Source organism: Tachypleus tridentatus, chromosome 12, assembly GCF_004210375.1.
Source record: "Tachypleus tridentatus isolate NWPU-2018 chromosome 12, ASM421037v1, whole genome shotgun sequence".
Taxonomy (NCBI): domain Eukaryota; kingdom Metazoa; phylum Arthropoda; class Merostomata; order Xiphosura; family Limulidae; genus Tachypleus; species Tachypleus tridentatus.
Window position 1 is genome coordinate 40,499,134 of NC_134836.1, and position 21,882 is coordinate 40,521,015.

Sequence of the window (21,882 nt, forward strand, 5' to 3'; positions counted from 1 at the left end):
GGCTAGCACAGATAGCCCTCGAGTAGCTTTGCGCGAGATTCAAAACAAACATACAAGTTCCACGGTTTAAAATTTTAAAAATTACACGTTACCAGTTTAACTTGCATTTTAACCAATAATTCAAATGTGATTGATATAAGAGTTGGAAGGAAATACTATATCAGTAAATTTCCATTTCCGGAATGGTTGGGCTCCTATAAAACAGTGAGTGGACTGTTTATGGTGGTCCAATTCGAAAATATAATTGCAAAATTAAAACCTTCCAAAACTACCATCCAGAACAAAGAACAATGCAAGCAAGAGTTTAACAAATTATAAGTGGAAGACGTCCAACCTTTCAGAAAGGTGGATGGACGTTTTGCTCTCGCCCACCCTCGATTCTAATAATGGTTTCTAGCTTATTAAAAAAAATGGTTAACATCCACAAAATAAATCTATCATCAATATGTGATTTTCTATATTACGAACTAACATTTACCTGTTCCTCTTCAGAATCATCCATGACAGCGGTTTTACCCAGGAAGACTTTCGCCAGTACAAGCCTGTTGTGTACAGCAACACTGCACAGTCCATAGTAGCCATTCTTCGAGCCATGCCCAATTTAGGAATTAGCTTCGGTAACAACGAGAGAGAGGCAAGATTCCATCTGTACACATTCATATATGTTTACTTAATAAGAATAAAATGTTTCTATAGACAGATAATACCTTTACATATTAGGGTTAAAACTGTTGTTTTGGCAAGATAAGCCTTCATATGCCTTTACATACTAGAGACATAAAGAAAAGAGTTCTTTACGTTAATAGACCTTCTTGTATCTATATATATATATATTACAGATAGATTTGTTCTTTAAATAAACAATCTTAAATCTTGAAATACTATGGAAGTATTTGTTCTTTAGATAAACCTTTCTACATACACATATATATATATATATATCAGTAAAATTAATAATTTATATCTAAATGAGGTTAAATAAATAAACAAAATCGTGAGGAAGGACTGCGTTAAAAACAGCAAATCCTAACCTCTGATTAATTACATTATAATCATGGAATATTCAAGCCATAAACCAAAACAAATCAACATAATATGTCTAATTAAGGCTATTGAACTTAACTAAATGACGATAAATGTTCACTAATATTTATTCAATCCATGTGAATGGTCACTGATTATCTCGTACCTTCCATTGCATTGTTCAAACTTTATGAAGTTAAGTTTAATAGCCTTAACTTGATATATTATGTTAATGTGTTTTGGTTTATAGCTTCAATATTTTATGATTATATATATATACATGTTACGGACATGTTTATTTTTTAGGTAAACCTTATTTTATATTCACACATTATGAATAGATTCATTCTTTAGAAAACCTTTTTTAATCTTCACATACTATAGATTTGTTCTTTATATAAAATTTACATCTTTAAATACATGTACAGATATATTCTTTACATAAATTTTCTTCTATCTTTATATGTAGTGTGGGTAGATTTGTTATTTATATAAATGTTATTGTATCTTTGTGAGTTATGGATGTCTTTGTTCTTTACACGTTGGCTCACATCCTATTCTCGCTGATATTCGTAACCGACTGGCCCGTTTCTCATTAGCAGCTACTTCAATCCAGTTTTTCTGGATACCAGGCCATGTTGGTATTCGCGGGAACGAGCTTGCAGACATGGCAGCTAAATATGTCTGCTTCAGCACCATCACCCCTATGCCTATTCCGTACATGGACTATGGTGTTATCTTCAAGGGTCGGCTCCGTGCCAGCTGGCAGTCCACTTGGAGTGAGCAACGTGACAACAAACTTTTTCAAATCAAACCCAAAATTGGACTTTGGCCATCTAGCTTCCGTAAAGTTCGGAAGGAGGAAGTTGTTCTCACTAGGCTACGCATTGGTCACAGTTTTTAACTCATCATTTTCTTTTATCTGGAACTGATGCACCAATGTGTAATTTGTGTAACACTCAAATCACTATCAGCCACGTTTTACTTTCTTGCCATCGTTACAATTCTCAACGACGGCAATATTTTAAACATATTTTTTCCCAGGGTCAATCTGTAACATTGGACAGAGTTATTGGTGATGGTGACTCTGTCCACCTTGATAATGTTTTTAATTTTTTAATGGCCATTAACCTTTTAATCTCATTTAAGTGTTGCATGTTTATTCATTACACCTTTTAATTGTGGTTCCTTTTTTACAGTTTTAATCTCTCTCATTCAATTTGACATTGGACAATAGCCAGAACATTAAATAACTCGACACCAGGACTGGAAAGGCCAACTTCAGGTGACTAACGCTCCTGTTTGAACTATCCGTTTGAACTACTCGTTAGTCATCCTGGCGAGTTGTTATTATACTTTACTGCATATCATTTCACACTTTTACTAATTAACTTTTTAGTACTGGCCATATTGACTCATAACCCGGAACCAGGACTGGAAAGACCAACTTCAGGTGACTGACGGTGGTTTTTATACTTACTTGTTAGTCTTCCTGGCGGGTTACGATCATTACCATTCTGCTACAGGTAGTTCTTACAACTTTGTTGACTGGATGTCAACATTGGTTTTTACGCCATTTTCTGTTTTAATTGCCGTTTTGCTTTTATCTTCAATTACTTCTACAAATTTTACTCCATTTACTTGACTTTATCCTTTTACTGGACATTTGGCTACTCATTGTTACGATTTTGCGGAGTGTCTTTTAAAACTTTTACTTTCTTTTACATTTTGATAATAGCTGCTATGACACATAACCCAGAACCAGGACTGGAAAGGCCAACTTCAGGTGATTGACGGTGGTTCTTGAACTTACCTGTTAGTCTTCCTGGTGGGTTATGATCATTACCTTTTTGCTAGAGTAAATACCTTACAACTTCTTATACTCTGCCTTCTATCATAACATTGTAGACTAGGTGTCAACATTGGTTTTATACTTTTTTGTTTTACCTTCATTTCCATTTATGTCTATTACTACATTTATTTATTTATTTATTTACATTTTTACCGAATGTCTGGCGCAGATAGCCTCGCTGCTTTGTGCCATAAAACACTAAATCAATCAATCAATCAATCAGTCAATTGTTCTTTAAATAAATCTTATTGTATCATTATACATTGTAGAAAGAAAGCTGTTCCTCAGATAGCCCTGTATGTTTACATTCATACTAAGAATGAAACTGTATTTTAGCCTTGTGCACTTTCTTGCATTTTCTTTAGTCTACTCAACTTTTGTACATACTTGTGTAATATCTTTAAAATTACTCTTAGTATTTTACGCCTTACTGTCTACGGAACTTCGTAAGTGATGTATGTTCGAACAAGAAATAGCGAAACAATTTGTAGGCAATTTAAAGAATAATGCATTTTATATTTCTGTTTATAGCATCATACTTTAAAACCAATATTAAACAAACACTCATCTACTTACATTATTTTTGTTACAAGAAAAATTGAGTACAGGCTGTTTATGTCTGGCAAGCAATTAAATTCGTCGACTTGAGACTGACGTGTATGTATGTAAACACGGCTTTCAAATACATTTAGCTTAGGCTTAACATTTTTATCATTTATTTATTTAATCTTTCAGTTACTTTATATTTAAAAAAACACATTTTTTTGTATTTTCGTAAAAGCGCAAATATACCTGTTTTGAAACCCGAATGTAAAATTACTTTGAATTATCACGTTTTGTAATAAGTTCTAACAATTCCAAAATCATATACAACTGGCTAATAGATGTAGCATTTTACATTCCAAACTAAATGTATAGTATGTGTCAGGAATTAGTGGTTGCTACATTTAGACTCTTGAGGCCCTATATATAGCTGAAAACTCGGTCGTAGAAAAGTCCAGCATTTGAACAACCACGTGAAACGAATATCAAATTTGAAATGTCAACTCTTTTTACTCAAGTCTTCTCTTTCAGGAATGGTAATTATCAATTACCAAGTCCAAAATGATAATATTAATAGCAATATGTACGTAAATTCTTAGAAATACCTTAATAAGCTGAGTTGTTTAAATTATTGTGTAGACATTACACGGAATATAATAACAAGTTATTAGAAATGTTTGTACATAGGCTGTTTGTTTGTTTCATAATTTTTGCACAAAGCAACATAAATTTTCTTCTATCTTTATATGTAGTGTGGGTAGATTTGTTAATCAGGTTGATTAAGGCACTCGACTCGTAATCTGAGGGTCACGGGTTCGAATCCCCGCCACACCAAACATGTTCGCCCTTTCAGTCGTGGGGGCGTTATAATGTGATGGTCAATTCCACTATTCGGTGGTAAAAGAGTAGCCCAAACGTTGATAGTGGGTGGTGATGACGAGCTGCCTTACACTGCAAAATTGGGGACGGCTAGCGCAGATAGCCCTCGAGTAGCTTTGCGAGAAAATTCAAAACAAATAAACGTGTTATATAGATGGTAACCGATGTAATATCGTAGCAGAAGAAAGTGATATTAATGTAATGGTTGTTAACTCTCTCGAACTATTGAAACAGAGCTTCTATTAATAAAACCAGTTGAAGTTTAGAATTTAGTGATAGAAATGTTAATTATAATGTAAATGAGGCAGCTAGCTCTAAATACAAATCACTAGTTAGGTCTCATTTGGGATATGTCCGCCAGTGGCTCAGCGGTAAGTTTTCGGACTTGCAACGCTAAGATCCGGAGTTCAATTCGTTGCTGTAGACAAAATGTAGACAAGTCTGTTGTGTAGCTTTACGCTGAAACAACAGCTACATTTGGAATAGCATATGTACAGTCCTAGTCTTCTCGTCTAAATTAGGATATTCAAATTATTAGAAGGGGATCAGAGAAGGTACATTGTGATGATTCTGAGGATACAAGAATTATCTTATGGTGTTAGTTTTTTACTTTATTTGTGAGTGGATGTGTAAAGTCATTCTTCAAAGATTAAATGGTCCCTTATTGGCTGTTTTTTATTATACATAACATTATTCAATTCTGTAGTTTATAACGTGAAATTTTTAACGCTTTTAAAAGTATCACGTCAGTCAAGAATTTAGTATTTTAAGTAGATTTTTAACAATAAAAAATATTATAAGTAGCATTTAGCTACTTAAAGGGATTGTCATTTATGACGTCACATATGCAGGCCACTTTTTACACACACTTATCCTACGAATTCATGTCACAACATTACTCCCATAAGATTTCATGCTGGGCTTTAGTAATTTTTGTCAAAGAAGTAATAACTGTATTTATTTATTTATTTTTGTCGTGGAGATTTTTTGAAAATTCCAAAGTTCATAAACTCATTTTGCTTTGATATTACAAACGTATATTCCAACCCTTACTTTTTAAACGGATTATTATTTTTTACTTTCCAAACAATTGCAAAAACTCGAAAATAATAAAACACAATAAGTAGAGCCATCACATACCCCAAACATTTGGGAAGCGGAGCATGTTTATTACTGATAATGATATATTAGTGCATGTACATACATTTCCTAGGTTATATACAGCAGTGCACCACTAACAGTATGTGTGTATGTTTATTACAGCTACTGTAACATTACACCATTAGTTACGTCACGTTAGTTCCTGTTAATTATTTTAATTGTCATATGTAAAGTTCTTACATTTGTCCGGATGTTATTACTATCGTGAGCTTTCTCGAATCTGAATGCCGCACATTTCGACTTTTTAACTTTCATTATGTTAGAACAACACGTAGGTTCAAGAAGTCCTAACAGAAATGAATAAACAGCCTATAACCCGAGCGTTTTTGAAAAGTCCACTTAATGTTTAACTTTATGAATTACTTTCGGCTGTGGCCCGGCATGGCCAGATGGTTAAGGCACTCGACTCTTAATTCTAGAGTCACGGCTTCGAATCCCCGTAACACCGCTTGCCCTTTCAGCCGTTGGGGCGTTATAAGGTGAATGGTCAATCTCACTATTCGTTGGTAAAAGAGTAGCCCAAGAGGTGGCTGTGGGTGGTGATGACTGGCTGTATTCCCTCTAGTCTTTAACTACTAAATTAGGAATGGCTAGCTCAGATAGCCCTGATGTAGCTTTGCAAGAAATTCAAACCAAACCATGCTACAGGATTCTAAAGTAAGAAATGTGTAACAGACATTTATTTCGGTCTTCCATTGGTCATTAGATGTATAGGGAAGGTTAAATCAAATTGTGCGTATTCGATGAAGGGCTCTAAACTTTAATTTAGTAGAAAAGGCGTCGCCTGGCTGAAGGCTGTTAGGCTAAATAACTGCGTTTTTACTTGAGAGTCTTGAAATATTATTTTAAGTTGGTTTCGTAAATCGTAAATACAAGCTACACCTCACAGGAACAAAAGTTGTCTAATGAAATTAACAATTTTGTCGTAACCTTGGTCTTGTCACACGAGAAAAGTAATATTCCACTTTGTAGAAATGTTTAAGTATACAATAATATGATAATTGTGTTAAAGAAAACTGGGAGATCATCTGTACATCTAACTGTATTGCTCACGATCACCTAATTTACGTATACTAATCCAGAGAGGAAATAAATTCACAACATGCAACAAATAATACGCTAACATGCGCATATGCGAAAGGGAAACACATATATATGTATGTAAAAACTGTTTAGAAAGATGTTAAACAGCCAAGGATATCATTAAAATGCACTACCTTTAGTCCAAAGTGCAAACTTTTCTGAGTTAACATGCCTTTTGACCTTCCAATATGGCTTCGCCTCTCATTCCCTAGGATATAATTAAAATGCACTACCTTTAGTCCAAACTGCAAACTTTTCTGAGGTAACATGCCTTTTGACCTTCCAATATTGCTTCGCCTCTCATTCCCTAGGATATCATTAAAATGCACTACCTTTAGTCCAAAGTGCAAACTTTTCTGAGGTAACATGCCTTTTGATCTTCCAATGTGGCTTCGCCTCTTATTCCCTTTTTCCTTCAAAATTCGTTGTCGTCTTGATGGGCATTTTGGTTTAAAACCAGAAGTTGACAGAAATTTGAATTTCTCTTCACTCCTTACTTGTTTAATTGATTTTCTGCTCAATATTGATTTAACGAACATATTTTAGAGATTCTTGTATGTAATAAAATATTTTGAAGATCCTTGATGATGAATGATTCTGTCTGACTTGACGTACAACCTCAGATAGTAAAGAAAAGTCATGAAGAATAGCCGAAAACGTTATTTCTGTTTTTTGTTGTCAACTGCATGGCTACAATTTCCAATGCAGAGGACTGACAAACAGTGAAGAGAAATAACTGCAAGTTTTCCTCCAAAAGTAGCACTCCACCCCTTTATAGACTTATGTTCAAGCCCACGACCAAGTAGAAACAGATTTTGTGATTCATTTTTACAAGTTTCTAAGGGAAGACTTCCCCCCTCCTTTTCTGCATCCCAACTAACTCTTTCCGCCTTCTCAGATTAATATTCTCAAAACATCACTGCGACCGTAAAATGGCAGACACCAATCTGCTGCTATATCACGATAAAATATCCTATTAGTGTAAAATAAGATAGAAATAAAAGTTATCTTAAAAATTAGCCCCAAACCTATATTCCTAAAATAATTTTACAAACATAAATGTATATACATATATTTCTTTGAATTTACGTAACTTATCGTTAATTTTCGATAGCAAGTACAGTTTGTTTTGGAAACCTATAGGTGCATACATATACATGTATGTATACATACATCAGAACGAATGTTTCACTGAAAGAATAAATTTCACAACTTGTGGTATAATTAACAAAAACAAAATTTATTTTCATTGAATTTAGTTTTCGAATACTATAATTAAGGGTCATCTGAACTACAACATATGAATGACAAGTGCTCATTGTCCTATTAATATTTTGCTACGTCAAGGAGCTAAAACCGTTGGTGAGATCAATACGAGCCCCGATCAGACTTTGTACAGTAAACACAGCAACTTGTCAATATAATAAACTATTTTTAGAAAGGCTCTTCTACATGGATCGTGATGTTGTAGCACCATGTGATCTTTAAAAATGAACTTTTAAAACGATGCTATAGTAACATTATTACAAGAAAGAAATGTGAAGAAACTTTACGTAAAGACAAATACATTGGCAACCATAATGATCGAATTCTATCAACAAGCGGATTGTTTTCTTAGCCTTTATTTAATTATCTACTTATCTTATTCTCCGATTGTTCGCATCTTCTTTCATTAAAAATAACAATATATCTAGAGAAGCTGAAGATAATTTTTCTTAGTTATAAAATTTCCTTGACAACTTCATGCAAGAAATAAAATAATTGGATACACCAGACATACTAAAATGTTTAGACAAATCCACACTAAACATAAACACTGGAATATAGATGTACACAATGATCGAAGTAACACAAATAGAGACGTCCACACAAACACAATAATACGTCTAGATATGTCCACATTCATTTCTTTCTCTTGTATGTTTTGATCTATTTGGATTCGTTAGCAGGAGAGAAATTATTAACATATAAAAAGAAACACTTTGGTTAATCTCTGTAGAAGTTCGACGTTCATACAGTTTCAAAAACAAACATGTTTTACAAGCGAGTTTAATATCTTTAGAAAAGACTAGGATTCTTTTTTAAATTTCAAATACTTTTCAATAAAAGCTCGCTTCACTTAATAATAGATTTAAAACCGTTAGTTTATATTTTATTAAAAATTTGACTAGTAAGTTTAAAATTTTTATCTTTATTTAAAAGTTCGTTTTATATTCTACTGAACGTTTGACTTCTTTAGATTTGTAATTTTAACAAACATTTGTAAGAGTGGCTCATTTCATTGTAAACATTTGGTATATCTTTAATTAAACTTTGATCAACTCTTACATCAAACATTCAATTGAAAATACGCTATAGTTTATTAATTTAGTTAATAATGTTTTTAAAGTTTGATTTATTTTTACAGTAAAAATCTAACTTTTGTTTTATCTGTATTTAACGATTCAGTTTACCTTTTATCAGAAGTTTAGAAAATAATTTTTAAAGGTTTTAACCGATTCCGTTTTATGTGTTTGATTTAAAACTGTGCTAATACCGTTTTAAACTTTATGTGGATTATGACTGAAAAACTAATTAATTTTACTTGGAAACATGATTTTTATCTGTATTTACAAGTTCAGTGTATCTTAATTTCGAATCTCCGTCACACCAAGCATGCTCGCCCTCTCAGCCGTGGAGGCGTTATAATGTATTAAAACGTCACTATTCGTTGGTATAAGAGTAGCCCAAGAGTTGGCGGTGGGTGATGATGAGTAATTGCCTTCCCTCAAAACAAACCAAAATTATCTTAATTTCAAAGTATGGTATATCTTAACTGAAAGTCTATGAGTTTAGAAATTTGAAAGTTTAGCTGAGTATTTATGCAAAATTTTGGTTTATTTTTTTATATAATTTACCTGCTTGTAATTGGAAAGTTTCGTTTACACATAAAATCTAACATTAACAAAATATTATCCAATTCACACAACATTAAAGATTTAATAAAAGATAAAAAATGACTATACTCAACAGATGTTCTCATGGATTTGTTTGTTTTTGAATTTCGCGCAAAGCTACACGAGGACTATCTGCGCTAGCCGTCCCTAATTTAGCAGTGTAAGACTACAGGGAAGGCAGCTAGTCATCGCAATCCACCGCCAACTCTTGGGCTGCTCTTTTGCCAACGAATAGTGGGATTGACCGTAAATTATAACGTCCCCACGGCTGAAAGGGCGAGCATATTTGGTTTGACGGGATTAAAACTCGCGACCTTCAGATTACGAATCGCGCACCTTGATCACCTGGCCAGGCCGAGCCCTTTTTCTTGGAATGGAGTAAACCTTTTTAAGGTTCAACTGCTGTTGAATTTAGCGCAAAGCTATTTAAAAGCTATATGCTCTAGCCATCACTAATGTAGAAGTGATTGACTAGAGGGAAGGCAGCTTGTCAATACCATGAACCAACAATTACTGGAATATTATTTATCAATAAAATGTGTAACTAACCCTTACATTATAGCATCCACATGGCACAAACTACCAGGCATACTAATTTAGTTAATGTTATTCTTCTGTCGACGGTAAAAGATTCAAAGATCACAACTCTAAAATTGAAATCACAACATTTCAGTTTCATCTTTATTCAAAAGCTTGGATATTTTCTGATTAGGTTTCTTTTTTTATATTGTATGTATTTAGTCAAGTTAATAAACATTTTATTAAACCTAACAATATAAGTTAGTTATTACTAAAAATGATTATGTACACTGAATTTCATGAAAAGAATTTATCTGAATGAATAAGAAAGGTTGGAAACAATGAAGAGAAATGATTTAGGTATATTTTTATTTATTAGGCATATCCATAGAATCTTTCCTTGGCCATCCGATGAACTTTTGATTTACGAAGTTTTCTACAGAATCTATGAAAGTTTGATGCTCTTCAAAGAACTTAACAAGTGAGTGTTGTAATTCTCTTTTCAGGTCGACGCTAAACTAGTTTTCGAAGTTGTTTCTCGTATGGAAGACACAGAACCCTTCTCTGAGGAACTGCTTGGTGCCATGAAACGACTGTGGATGGATACAGGAGTCCAAGAGTGCTTCGGTCGATCCAATGAATATCAGCTCAATGACAGTGCCAAATAGTGAGTTCTGAAAAACTACAATTTCGAATTCGATCGTAGCATACTTAGTAGACGAACTGAGAATAATGTTTTTAAATGTTTATTAAACGATATTAAGGCAAGACTAACTGAAACTCTTCCAGCGCTCCTAATTTGTTTATTTGAAGTTAGGCACAAAGATACACAATAGGCTATCTGTGCTCTGCCCACCACTGGTACCTAAACACGCTTACTTGTGCAGTAGTCCGTAGACCTGCCGCTGTGCCACTGAGAGAGGAAAGCGCTCCTATTATCATACAGAAAACTCAGATTTGGGTGAAATGTATTAGATGTTTTATAGCAACACTCTTATGGTTGATGAACTACAGTGTTGGCCAATGCGAGTGAGTAGCCTTTTAACGACTTTGTATGATGAATTTCACACTCAAGATTACTCAAGATCTATCGGTGTTAACACCACTCACCTCCAACTCTTGGGCCACTGAGCGACCTAACCACCAGGTCATTCTGGGTCTACCTTTTCCTTTAGTGGTAAAACTAATATATTCCTAGGTACACTTAATAGTAGGAACAATATATTATTGGAGTGTAAGTTGCTTAAATGATTGAGTTTATTTTGATCTTGACATGATCTGGTGGTTGGGGCACTCGACTTGTAATATGCTGTTCGTGGTATCGAAACAGGTGATAATGTTACGGTCAATCACATTATTCGTTAAATAAAGGTAGCCCACAATTTGGTGATGAATGACATATACTATCTCTCTTCCTTCTAGTCTTCCTAGAATAGGAGCATCTGTCACAAATGTCCCTCGAATAGCTTTACGCGAAAATACAACAGTTTATATTTAAGGTTTACATAAACTTTTTTAACTTTAACCTCTGTTTAAATACACATTTTAACTAAGTTAGAGGGTGTAATTGTTAAACAATTTTTTTAACTTTTCTTCTTGACCTTGAGAAAAATACTATTCGAATAAGCTACAATAATCCTAAAGCTTAACATAACCATGGTTTTTGAAGACAAGTGCATCTTAAAAACTTGAGTCTGTTATACTTGATTTTCTGTAGTAAATTTAATCTATATGTGTTTTACATTTAACTACTAGGAAATGTGTCAACGAGTTTAATGTCATCAAATACCTCAGAAATATTATCAACATATCACCTATAGTACGCGAGCCTAAATTGTTCAGGAGCAAAAAAGAGGTTTTGCCAATCATATGATAGGCTTGAGAACATAGCCTCAATCCTGATGTAGGTTTCAAATATAACTCTCGGAATAACTTGTACTATATCATTATTAAAAAGCAAAAAAAAAAAAAAGACAGATTTAAACAAATCAGTGGTTTCATCCAATTATATATTTTGTCGAATGATTACATCTTATAATTATATTGTGTTTAAACATATTTTTCTAATTCATTAATGTTTTTACTATATCTTTCGGTTTCATGTGACAGAAACTGTCCCTGTTTTACATATTTTTAAATATTTGATTAGTTCCTGTGTCGTAGGACTGCTTGTTCTCACAAGAAATGAAAATGACAACGATAGAATAGTGGGTTGATACAAATATTACACGAAGATGTACTGATATCTAGACCACTTTTAAGGTCAACCACTAAATATAAACAATTAAGATGTACTGATATCGAGGCCACTTTTGTCTTAACATTATGGTCAACCACTTAATATAAACAATTAAGATGTACTAATATCGAGACCACTTTTGTCTTAACCTTATGGTCAACCACTAAATATAAACAAATAAGATTTACTGATATCTAGACCACTTTTGTCTTACCAATATGGTCAATCACTAAATATAAACAATAAAGATGTACTGATATCGAGACCACTTTTGTTTTAACATTATGGTCAACCACTAAATATAAACAAATAAGATGTACTGATATCGAGACCACTTTTGTTTTAACATTATGGTCAACCACTAAATATAAACAATTAAGATGTACTGATATCGAGACCACTTTTGTTTTAACATTATGGTCAACCACTAAATATAAACAATTAAGATGTACTGATATCTAGACCAGTTTTGTTTTAACATTATGGTCAACCACTTAATATAAACAATTAAGATGTACTAATATCGAGACCACTTTTGTCTTAACATTATGGTCAACCACTAAATATAAACAATTAAAATGTACTGATATCTAGACAACTTTTGTCTTGACATTATGGTCAACCACTAAATATAAACAATTAAGATGTACTGATATCTAGACCACTTTTGTCTTAACATTATGGTCAACCACTAAATATAAACAAATAAGATTTACTGATATCTAGACCACTTTTGTCTTAACAATATGGTCAATCACTAAATATAAACAATAAAGATGTACTGATATCGAGACAACTTTTGTCTGAACATTATGGTCAACCACTAAATATAAACAATTAAGATGTACTGATATCTAGACCACTTTTGTTTTAACGTTATGGTCAACCACTAAATATAAACAAATAAGATGTACTGATATCGAGACCACTTTTGTTTTAACATTATGGTCAACCACTAAATATAAACAATTAAGATGTACTGATATCTAGACCACTTTTGTCTTAACATTATGGTCAACCACTAAATATAAACAATTAAAATGTACTGATATCTAGACCACTTTTGTCTTGACATTATGGTCAACCACTAAATATAAACAATTAAGATGTACTGATATCTAAACACTTTTGTTTTAACATTATGGTCAATCACTAAATATAAACAATTCAGATGTACTGATATCGAGACCACTTTTGTTTTAACATTATGGTCAACCACTAAATATAAACAAATAAGATGTACTGATATCGAGACCACTTTTGTTTTAACATTATGGTCAACCACTAAATATAAACAATTAAGATGTACTGATATCGAGACCACTTTTGTCTTAACAATATGGTCAATCACTAAATATAAACAATAAAGATGTACTGATATCGAGACCACTTTTGTTTTAACATTATGGTCAACCACTAAATATAAACAAATAAGATGTACTGATATCGAGACCACTTTTGTTTTAACATTATGGTCAACCACTAAATATAAACAATTAAGATGTACTGATATCGAGACCACTTTTGTTTTAACATTATGGTCAACCACTAAATATAAACAATTAAGATGTACTGATATCTAGACCAGTTTTGTTTTAACATTATGGTCAACCACTTAATATAAACAATTAAGATGTACTAATATCGAGACCACTTTTGTCTTAACATTATGGTCAACCACTAAATATAAACAATTAAAATGTACTGATATCTAGACAACTTTTGTCTTGACATTATGGTCAACCACTAAATATAAACAATTAAGATGTACTGATATCTAGACCACTTTTGTCTTAACATTATGGTCAACCACTAAATATAAACAAATAAGATTTACTGATATCTAGACCACTTTTGTCTTAACAATATGGTCAATCACTAAATATAAACAATAAAGATGTACTGATATCGAGACAACTTTTGTCTGAACATTATGGTCAACCACTAAATATAAACAATTAAGATGTACTGATATCTAGACCACTTTTGTTTTAACGTTATGGTCAACCACTAAATATAAACAAATAAGATGTACTGATATCGAGACCACTTTTGTTTTAACATTATGGTCAACCACTAAATATAAACAATTAAGATGTACTGATATCTAGACCACTTTTGTCTTAACATTATGGTCAACCACTAAATATAAACAATTAAAATGTACTGATATCTAGACCACTTTTGTCTTGACATTATGGTCAACCACTAAATATAAACAATTAAGATGTACTGATATCTAAACACTTTTGTCTTGACATTATGGTCAACCACTAAATATAAACAATAAAGATGTACTGATATCGAGACCACTTTTGTTTTAACATTATGGTCAACCACTAAATATAAACAAATAAGATGTACTGATATCGAGACCACTTTTGTTTTAACATTATGGTCAACCACTAAATATAAACAATTAAGATGTACTGATATCGAGACCACTTTTGTTTTAACATTATGGTCAACCACTAAATATAAACAATTAAGATGTACTGATATCTAGACCAGTTTTGTTTTAACATTATGGTCAACCACTTAATATAAACAATTAAGATGTACTAATATCGAGACCACTTTTGTCTTAACATTATGGTCAACCACTAAATATAAACAATTAAAATGTACTGATATCTAGACAACTTTTGTCTTGACATTATGGTCAACCACTAAATATAAACAATTAAGATGTACTGATATCTAGACCACTTTTGTCTTAACATTATGGTCAACCACTAAATATAAACAAATAAGATTTACTGATATCTAGACCACTTTTGTCTTAACAATATGGTCAATCACTAAATATAAACAATAAAGATGTACTGATATCGAGACAACTTTTGTCTGAACATTATGGTCAATCACTAAATATAAACAATTCAGATGTACTGATATCGAGACCACGTTTGTTTTAACATTATGGTCAACCAATAAGTATAAACAATTAAGATGTACTGATATCTAAACACTTTTGTCTTAACAATACGGTCAACCACTAAATATAAACAAATAAGTTTATCGCGATAATTTTATAAAACCTAAAAATACTTATATCATGATCATTTTTATCCAATGAAATCTCTACAATCTCAGTAAAATATGTTCATACCAATGTAAGTAGACCCACAGTTTTATAAACCGTGTAAAAATATATCGTAGTTAACCTAGTGAAAAACCAACGTAGCACATTTACGTCTTGAAATTATAACTTTGGCATTGTATCAAGATTAAAAATTTTATAAACTTTTGAGAAAAATCCGTACCATGCGGCAAGAATAATAGATTAACGAGTCTACATTTATTACTATATATGCATTTTACAAAAAAAAAACATAGCGATATAATAACAATCGCGCTCTGAACTTTTGAGCCGTGGACATATTCTAAAAGTGATGGTCAAATCCCTATTACAATAGCCCACGAATTAGGGTTGGGTTGTGTTAACTAACTGTCTTTCTTATAGTCCATCACCTCAAGATTAGGGATGGCCAGCACAAATAACCTTCGAATAGCTTTTACGAAATTCAACAAACAACAACTGTACATAATAAATGCGTTTTTTTCAATCACTTTTAGGATCAACGCCACCGTACCGATTAATTATAGAAATCTATTTAATACCGTATAAGGCAATAACAACGCCATCTGGCATATGACTCACGGTAAACAGTTGTTGTTGTTTTGAATTAAGCACAAAACTACACAATTGGCTATCTGTGCTCTGCCTACTACGGGTATCGAAACCCGGATTTTAGCGTGATAAGTCAGTAGACATACCGCTGAGCCACTGGGGAGCCGCAGTAGACAGACATAAAGTTCAGTATTAATTCAGTATCTTACAACATATGCAACTCTGCTTTCTTTTTAAAGTATTTCAATGGCTCAGCGGTAAGTCTGAAAGCTTATAACTCTAAAAACAGAATTTCGATACCGATGGCGGGCAAACCACAGAAAAATATATTTAAAAACGACTCGTTTAGGTTAAGAAAATTTTTTATGTGGAGGAATGAACAATGTTTCGACCTTCTTCGGTCATCGTCAGGTTCACAGGTTTTTACATATATGTTTCTCTACAAGTGGGATTTCTCGACATCACTGAAATCACCAAAAGACCATTACATAGCTTTACACTTAACAGCCAACAATTTCTTTTTTACCATACGTAATGAGGCCCGACATGGCCAGGTGAGTTAAGACTTTCGACTCATAATCTGAGGGTCATGGGTTCGAATCCCGTCGCGCCAAAACATGCTCACTCTTTCAGCCATGGGGGCGTTATAATGTGACGGTCAATCCCACTATTCGTTGGTAAAAGAGTAGCCCAAGAGTTGGCGGTGGGTGGTGATGACTAGCTGCCTAATTTCTTCATTTCTTTCTTTCTTATCTTCTCTACTTAAAATATGAAAAACGCTTGTATCATTACAGTGACAAAATCCGCCACTGTATTACCATAACGGACTTACAATAAGTTTTATAGAGGGACTTCATTTGGGAGAAAGCGGGCAGGAACGGCTTTCTTTCTTAAGCTGGAAAGGGGTTGCAAACGGAAGTTTGTGTGAGACATTTTAGTCAGATTGTATGAAATATATGCACAAATTAATTACACCATAGCATAAGCCTCCAAGCTGAATTGGTCAGTGTAACTTGACCGTTCCCAAGCCTTTCGTGAAATGACTTTCCTGGTTTCACAGTGTTTGATGAGAACCAGTAAAGTTTTCTGTTCTAAACCTGTTATAACTATGCGTCACAGCTTGTGGCACACCATTGAACACGTGTTCATTTAATGTTAATATTCTGAGACGACTCATAATAAACTTATAAATTATTCTATAGAAAAGATTTACAATTTTCAGGCTTCTTTTCTAAGTTTCTTTTATTCTACTAATTTCATGTTTGAACATGGGAAGTTTGGTGATTTCTAGTAATCATCTTAAGACCTAAACCATTCTGCTTATTAAATAATAAATTTCTCCATGAATATTTAATTTGTATGTTTGTTTCTTAAGCACCACGCTACAAAATGGGATGACTGTGCTGTGCCCATCACGAGTATTTTTGGACTTAACTCTCGGGTTCGAATCCCCGTCGTGCCAAACATACTCGCCCTTTCAATCGTGGGAGCGTCATAATGTGATAGTAAATCCCACTATTCGTTGGTAGAAGAGTAGCCCAAGAGTTGACGGTGGGTGGTGATGACTAGCTGCCTTCCTTCTAGTCTTACACTACTAAATTAGGGACGGCTAGCGCAAATAGCCCTCATATAGCTTTGCGCGAAATTCAACAACAAACAAACAAACAAGCACTCAACCCTCAAACATACAGCTGAATCATGGCGGGATGAATTTTTGATATTAAACAAAAGTCTTCGTCCGTATTTTACATTGGGCTCAGTTTAGGAAAATGACTCACTCTCCATATCCATTGCGTTTTTAATATTATGTTTACTCAGGCCCCGGGATCAGTAATATTTAATTATATTTATTAGCTTTTGCTAATTTTTCATAAACAGAATTTAACTGACAAATTTCTTCATGAATGCGTGAAAAAATAACACCCATTTCAACTCATTAAGTAGAATTTATTTCTACTGAACTTTGGAATATCCCCTGTAGGGGCCCTTCAGCATACTTCCAGCTCCAGAACAGCTGCCCCTTTTCTCGTCAGCCCTGTACATCATGTTCAATATTACACAATGGTTTTGTTATATATGTGACTCCTCAATGCCGACCGCTAGTACAGCGGTATGTCTCCGGATTTACAATGCTAAAATCAGGGGTTCGATTCCCCTCGGTGGGCTGAGCAGATAGCCTTTGTGGCTTTGTTAAAAAAAAAACACACACAGACTCCTCGATTTTAAAATTAAACAATGGTTTCACCATATGCATTATCCTTGCACAGACAAAAAATCTTAATTTTGTTCGTTCTTTACCTGATCTTAAATCATTGTCCTTCGTTTCGTCGGGATTCGCACCACGCCAAATCGTTGTTCATCCATATTTGAGCGTCGGATACATTCATAAGTTCATCACAAGTTTACTCAAGCGTACTTCTCTTTCAGCACTGAAGCTTTAGCGACCTCTCTTACGACTAACATTTTGAGGAACTGGTACGTCATTGTAATCTCGTCTATACCTGTAACGTTACACTCGTAACATTTTCTTACTTTACATTTGCTGGTTAGCTTTACATCCGATCTCGTTTACACATCGACAAGAACCAACGTTCAAAGATTTTGGATCATTGTCTCAACAGTTCTTCAGAGGTTTAACAAAAACTTTGGGAATTGCATGTAATTTGTAAATAATGCACTTCAACAATAACATGACCCTTGTCTAAATTACGATAGACAATCAACCAATTCTGCTGACAAAAAAACAATCATATCTTTTTTGGGCACCTTTCACTTATAGTTCAGCGCACAACTCTGAATTTTTCATAAAATAATACTCATTCTTGTGGATTTCAGAAAGAAAGAAATACAACATTAAATGTTGCCTGTGTTTTTTACAACGTGTCCTAATATTTCCGTTGCCTTTGAATCAGAGATTGCATACTAACTAAATATATAAACTTCATTGAGTCTGCTAGTGATAATGGTTGCACTTAACTTATCCTATATTATTTTTAGCATAGACAAGGATGTATATATATATATGTCTTAATTTCTTAGATATACTAATATCACTATAAATTAAGTAATTTGTGTAAATTGTTTATTGTTAAATAGTATATGAAGTGGTTATACATAACAGACTAGTAATCGAGTTTTTAGAAATTCAACAAAAACAAATTGTTGAAAAGCGATAAGTTTCTAACTAAGTCTTAGAAGCAACATAGTAAATAAAGTTACTCTATATTAATTCTATGACGCCAGTTTTGTTAATAGTATTGGTTATGCTGTTTAACATATATAATATATTTATTTCTCTTATTATTCATTAATTTATCATATTTCTTATCATTTTGACGATCAGAGCTTTTTTGCTGTTTGTTTAGTATAAGGATACAAGACTAACCTAAATCTCTTAAACTAGCCAAGAGTGAGGTATTGTTGGGATTACAGCCGAAAATATCGATAAAAGCGAGGTTAATAAATTTATGAATCAAAACATTCTAATCGCATGTTTATGATATTCCACATTTCTAATGTATTATATACACTACATTAATCATGTTATTGTGTTAATTTCAATTCTCATCAATGCAGTTTGTTTATTTTGACCAAGTTTTATTGATTCCACATGAACTTTTATAAACAGAACTTTTTACATACTAGCTGGAGTATCCACCGTTGGACAATTAAAATGAAAACTCATTTGTTGTTTAGAATTAAGCACAACGCTACATAAAGGGCTCTGGAGAACAAAATGATTTGTAACAAAGAATAGGAAATTTTGCTTCTATTTTTCATCCTTAACATAATAAACATTAAAGTACAAAGAAAACACATAAAAGCACCAATACTGAAAATGTAGTCATAATGTTTTCAAGAACTCTTATCAATATGAAATCAGATGGGGGGTCCAACCCCCCTCATAATCTCCCATATGTCATCCTGTATCACTGTGTCAAATTGTGCTAACTGGATAGTTTTTCCGAAATTATATGGGTGGTCCATAACTCCCACCCACCCCTTCATGACATCATCCTGTATCACTGTTTCAAGCAGTTTGATACTGATTGGTCAAGAAGTGTGGAAATGTATAAGGAATAGATACGAAACGATCGATAAGCGACTGTTTATTTTTTCCGGACACACACTTTGCTTTATATATATGATGTTGTACAGTAAAAACTGTATAGAAAAAACATAGCCACATTGATATGTTGAATCACCGACAGAGTTTTAACATTGACTAAAATATAACAAAACAAGTGAAAGAAGACCTTGTTTGATCTGACGTCTGTTGTAACACAACTGTTAGTTCCACATATCATACTGTTGCTGATATTAGCCTCATTACATTTACTTCAATACATTTGATATGAAGTTAAGTTTGCTGTTACAAAACCTCAGAAAATCAGTTTCTTAACGATTTACTTCGTATTACTGTGAATCAGTTCATAAGGCTGATTAGTTATTGGGTGATTAGAACCTACTTTCTGGTGGGACGTTTACATATCTATTAGAGTTTGTATGAGTGCGTCATAACACGTGAACACGCAATATTTAAACGGCATTCCAGGATCACGGTCCTTGGAATGTCTTGCCAGTGAAACATATATATAACAGAGAATAATAAATGGCTAGGAAAACTAAACACTTTTGATGTGGAGATATCAAATTGTTCTGACAGTAATGACGTATTGAAAACGTAAGATACGAATGCCATTTAAAAATCCTCACCTTCCTTTTACTGACCCGTGTGTTTTCCCACTAGTGTGATACTGCATGTTATCTATTTGTCCTCACATTTCAGACGACTCCTACGGTAAGTTAATTAGAACTTAATATTTATAATTTATTTGTATTTTAGGTTCACAGGTATTTCTGTCACAATCTGTAAAAAGCTTCCTTGTGTTTACTTAAGGTCTGAGATAAATTTTGTCATAATTCTCTGAATTTTAGTCCCACAGCCATCACATGCAAAAATTCTGGAAATATTCGTAAAGCCAAGTTGTTAGCTTGTTGAGGTTACAGTATTCGAGAAATGATGCAGTTGAAAACGTTACATACTATCAGTAGCTGCATTATAGAAGTCAGTACCGTTAATCAGTTCGAGGAGCCGGATAAAGCCCCTTGATGAAGGTGTTGCCGACTAACTGCCTTCCCTTCTGGTCAGTAGTTCAAAATTATGGAAAGCTAAACTTGGACCCTAGGAGATTCTAACATAACCTTTTATTTTCACATGAGCATAAGGTGCCGTTCAGATTAAATTGTATACATCATCTCAATTTACAAAAATATATATATTCATATATTACATTAGCTACAATACTTATTGATTGGATTTTTAGGTCACGTCCATGTTATTTGCTTTATCTGACTACAAGTTATTGGTTCCATTCAGAAAATTCTAAAAAACCAAAAAGAACTGTGAAGTACAAAATGGTAAATAAAGATTATTAACGAATCAAATTATTGTTCACGTCAGAGAAAATTTGAACTCTTATCGATGACAAGTAAACTTTCAAGAACAGTTTATAGAGTACTTGTTGTACTTTGATTCGGAGACTAACAACCATTCCTTTGAAAATACTTAATTCAACATTGGTAAGTTTCTAGTAATTGTAGCCTTTTTATTTCATACACAGAGAAACTGGTCTTATTTGTGCTTGAAGACTTTCCGTTTATATGTCACTTACGGAGTGTGTTTCTCTAAATTAAAATCAAATTACATTTTTCACCTTGTTATCAGGTATAACATTAGTACATAGAACGACCGTTGGGTGGATTAATAATCTTCAGTATTTATCTGGTAGGCTTTAGAAAAGCCTAAATCCAGCGTAGGATATCATCTCATGTGAATAGGAACATTAGTTGCTTACGAGAACGAATAGGTTTGGTAAGTTTTTTCTTTCCTTGTGGTCGCTGACTTAACCATTCACTATAACAACTTTTCATTTTTTTACGTCTCTACATTTACAGTGTCTACTATGTTTCGTTTCTATAGAAACCTCTTTTGATGTCCACAGCATTAAGT

The 21,882-nt window shown here is 33.1% G+C and overlaps 1 protein-coding gene across 2 annotated transcripts in view; it reads left to right on the top strand.

The window, feature by feature from the left end:
- The window catches only part of LOC143233092 (guanine nucleotide-binding protein G(o) subunit alpha-like), a 48,830-nt gene that overhangs the window by 12,078 nt on the left and 14,870 nt on the right, over window positions 1-21,882 (top strand). For both annotated transcript variants that reach the window (XM_076468987.1, XM_076468988.1), the window contains 2 exons: window positions 493-634; window positions 10,503-10,663. In XM_076468987.1, the coding sequence (XP_076325102.1) occupies window positions 493-634; window positions 10,503-10,663 (303 nt within the window). The remainder of the gene's footprint in view (window positions 1-492; window positions 635-10,502; window positions 10,664-21,882) is intronic.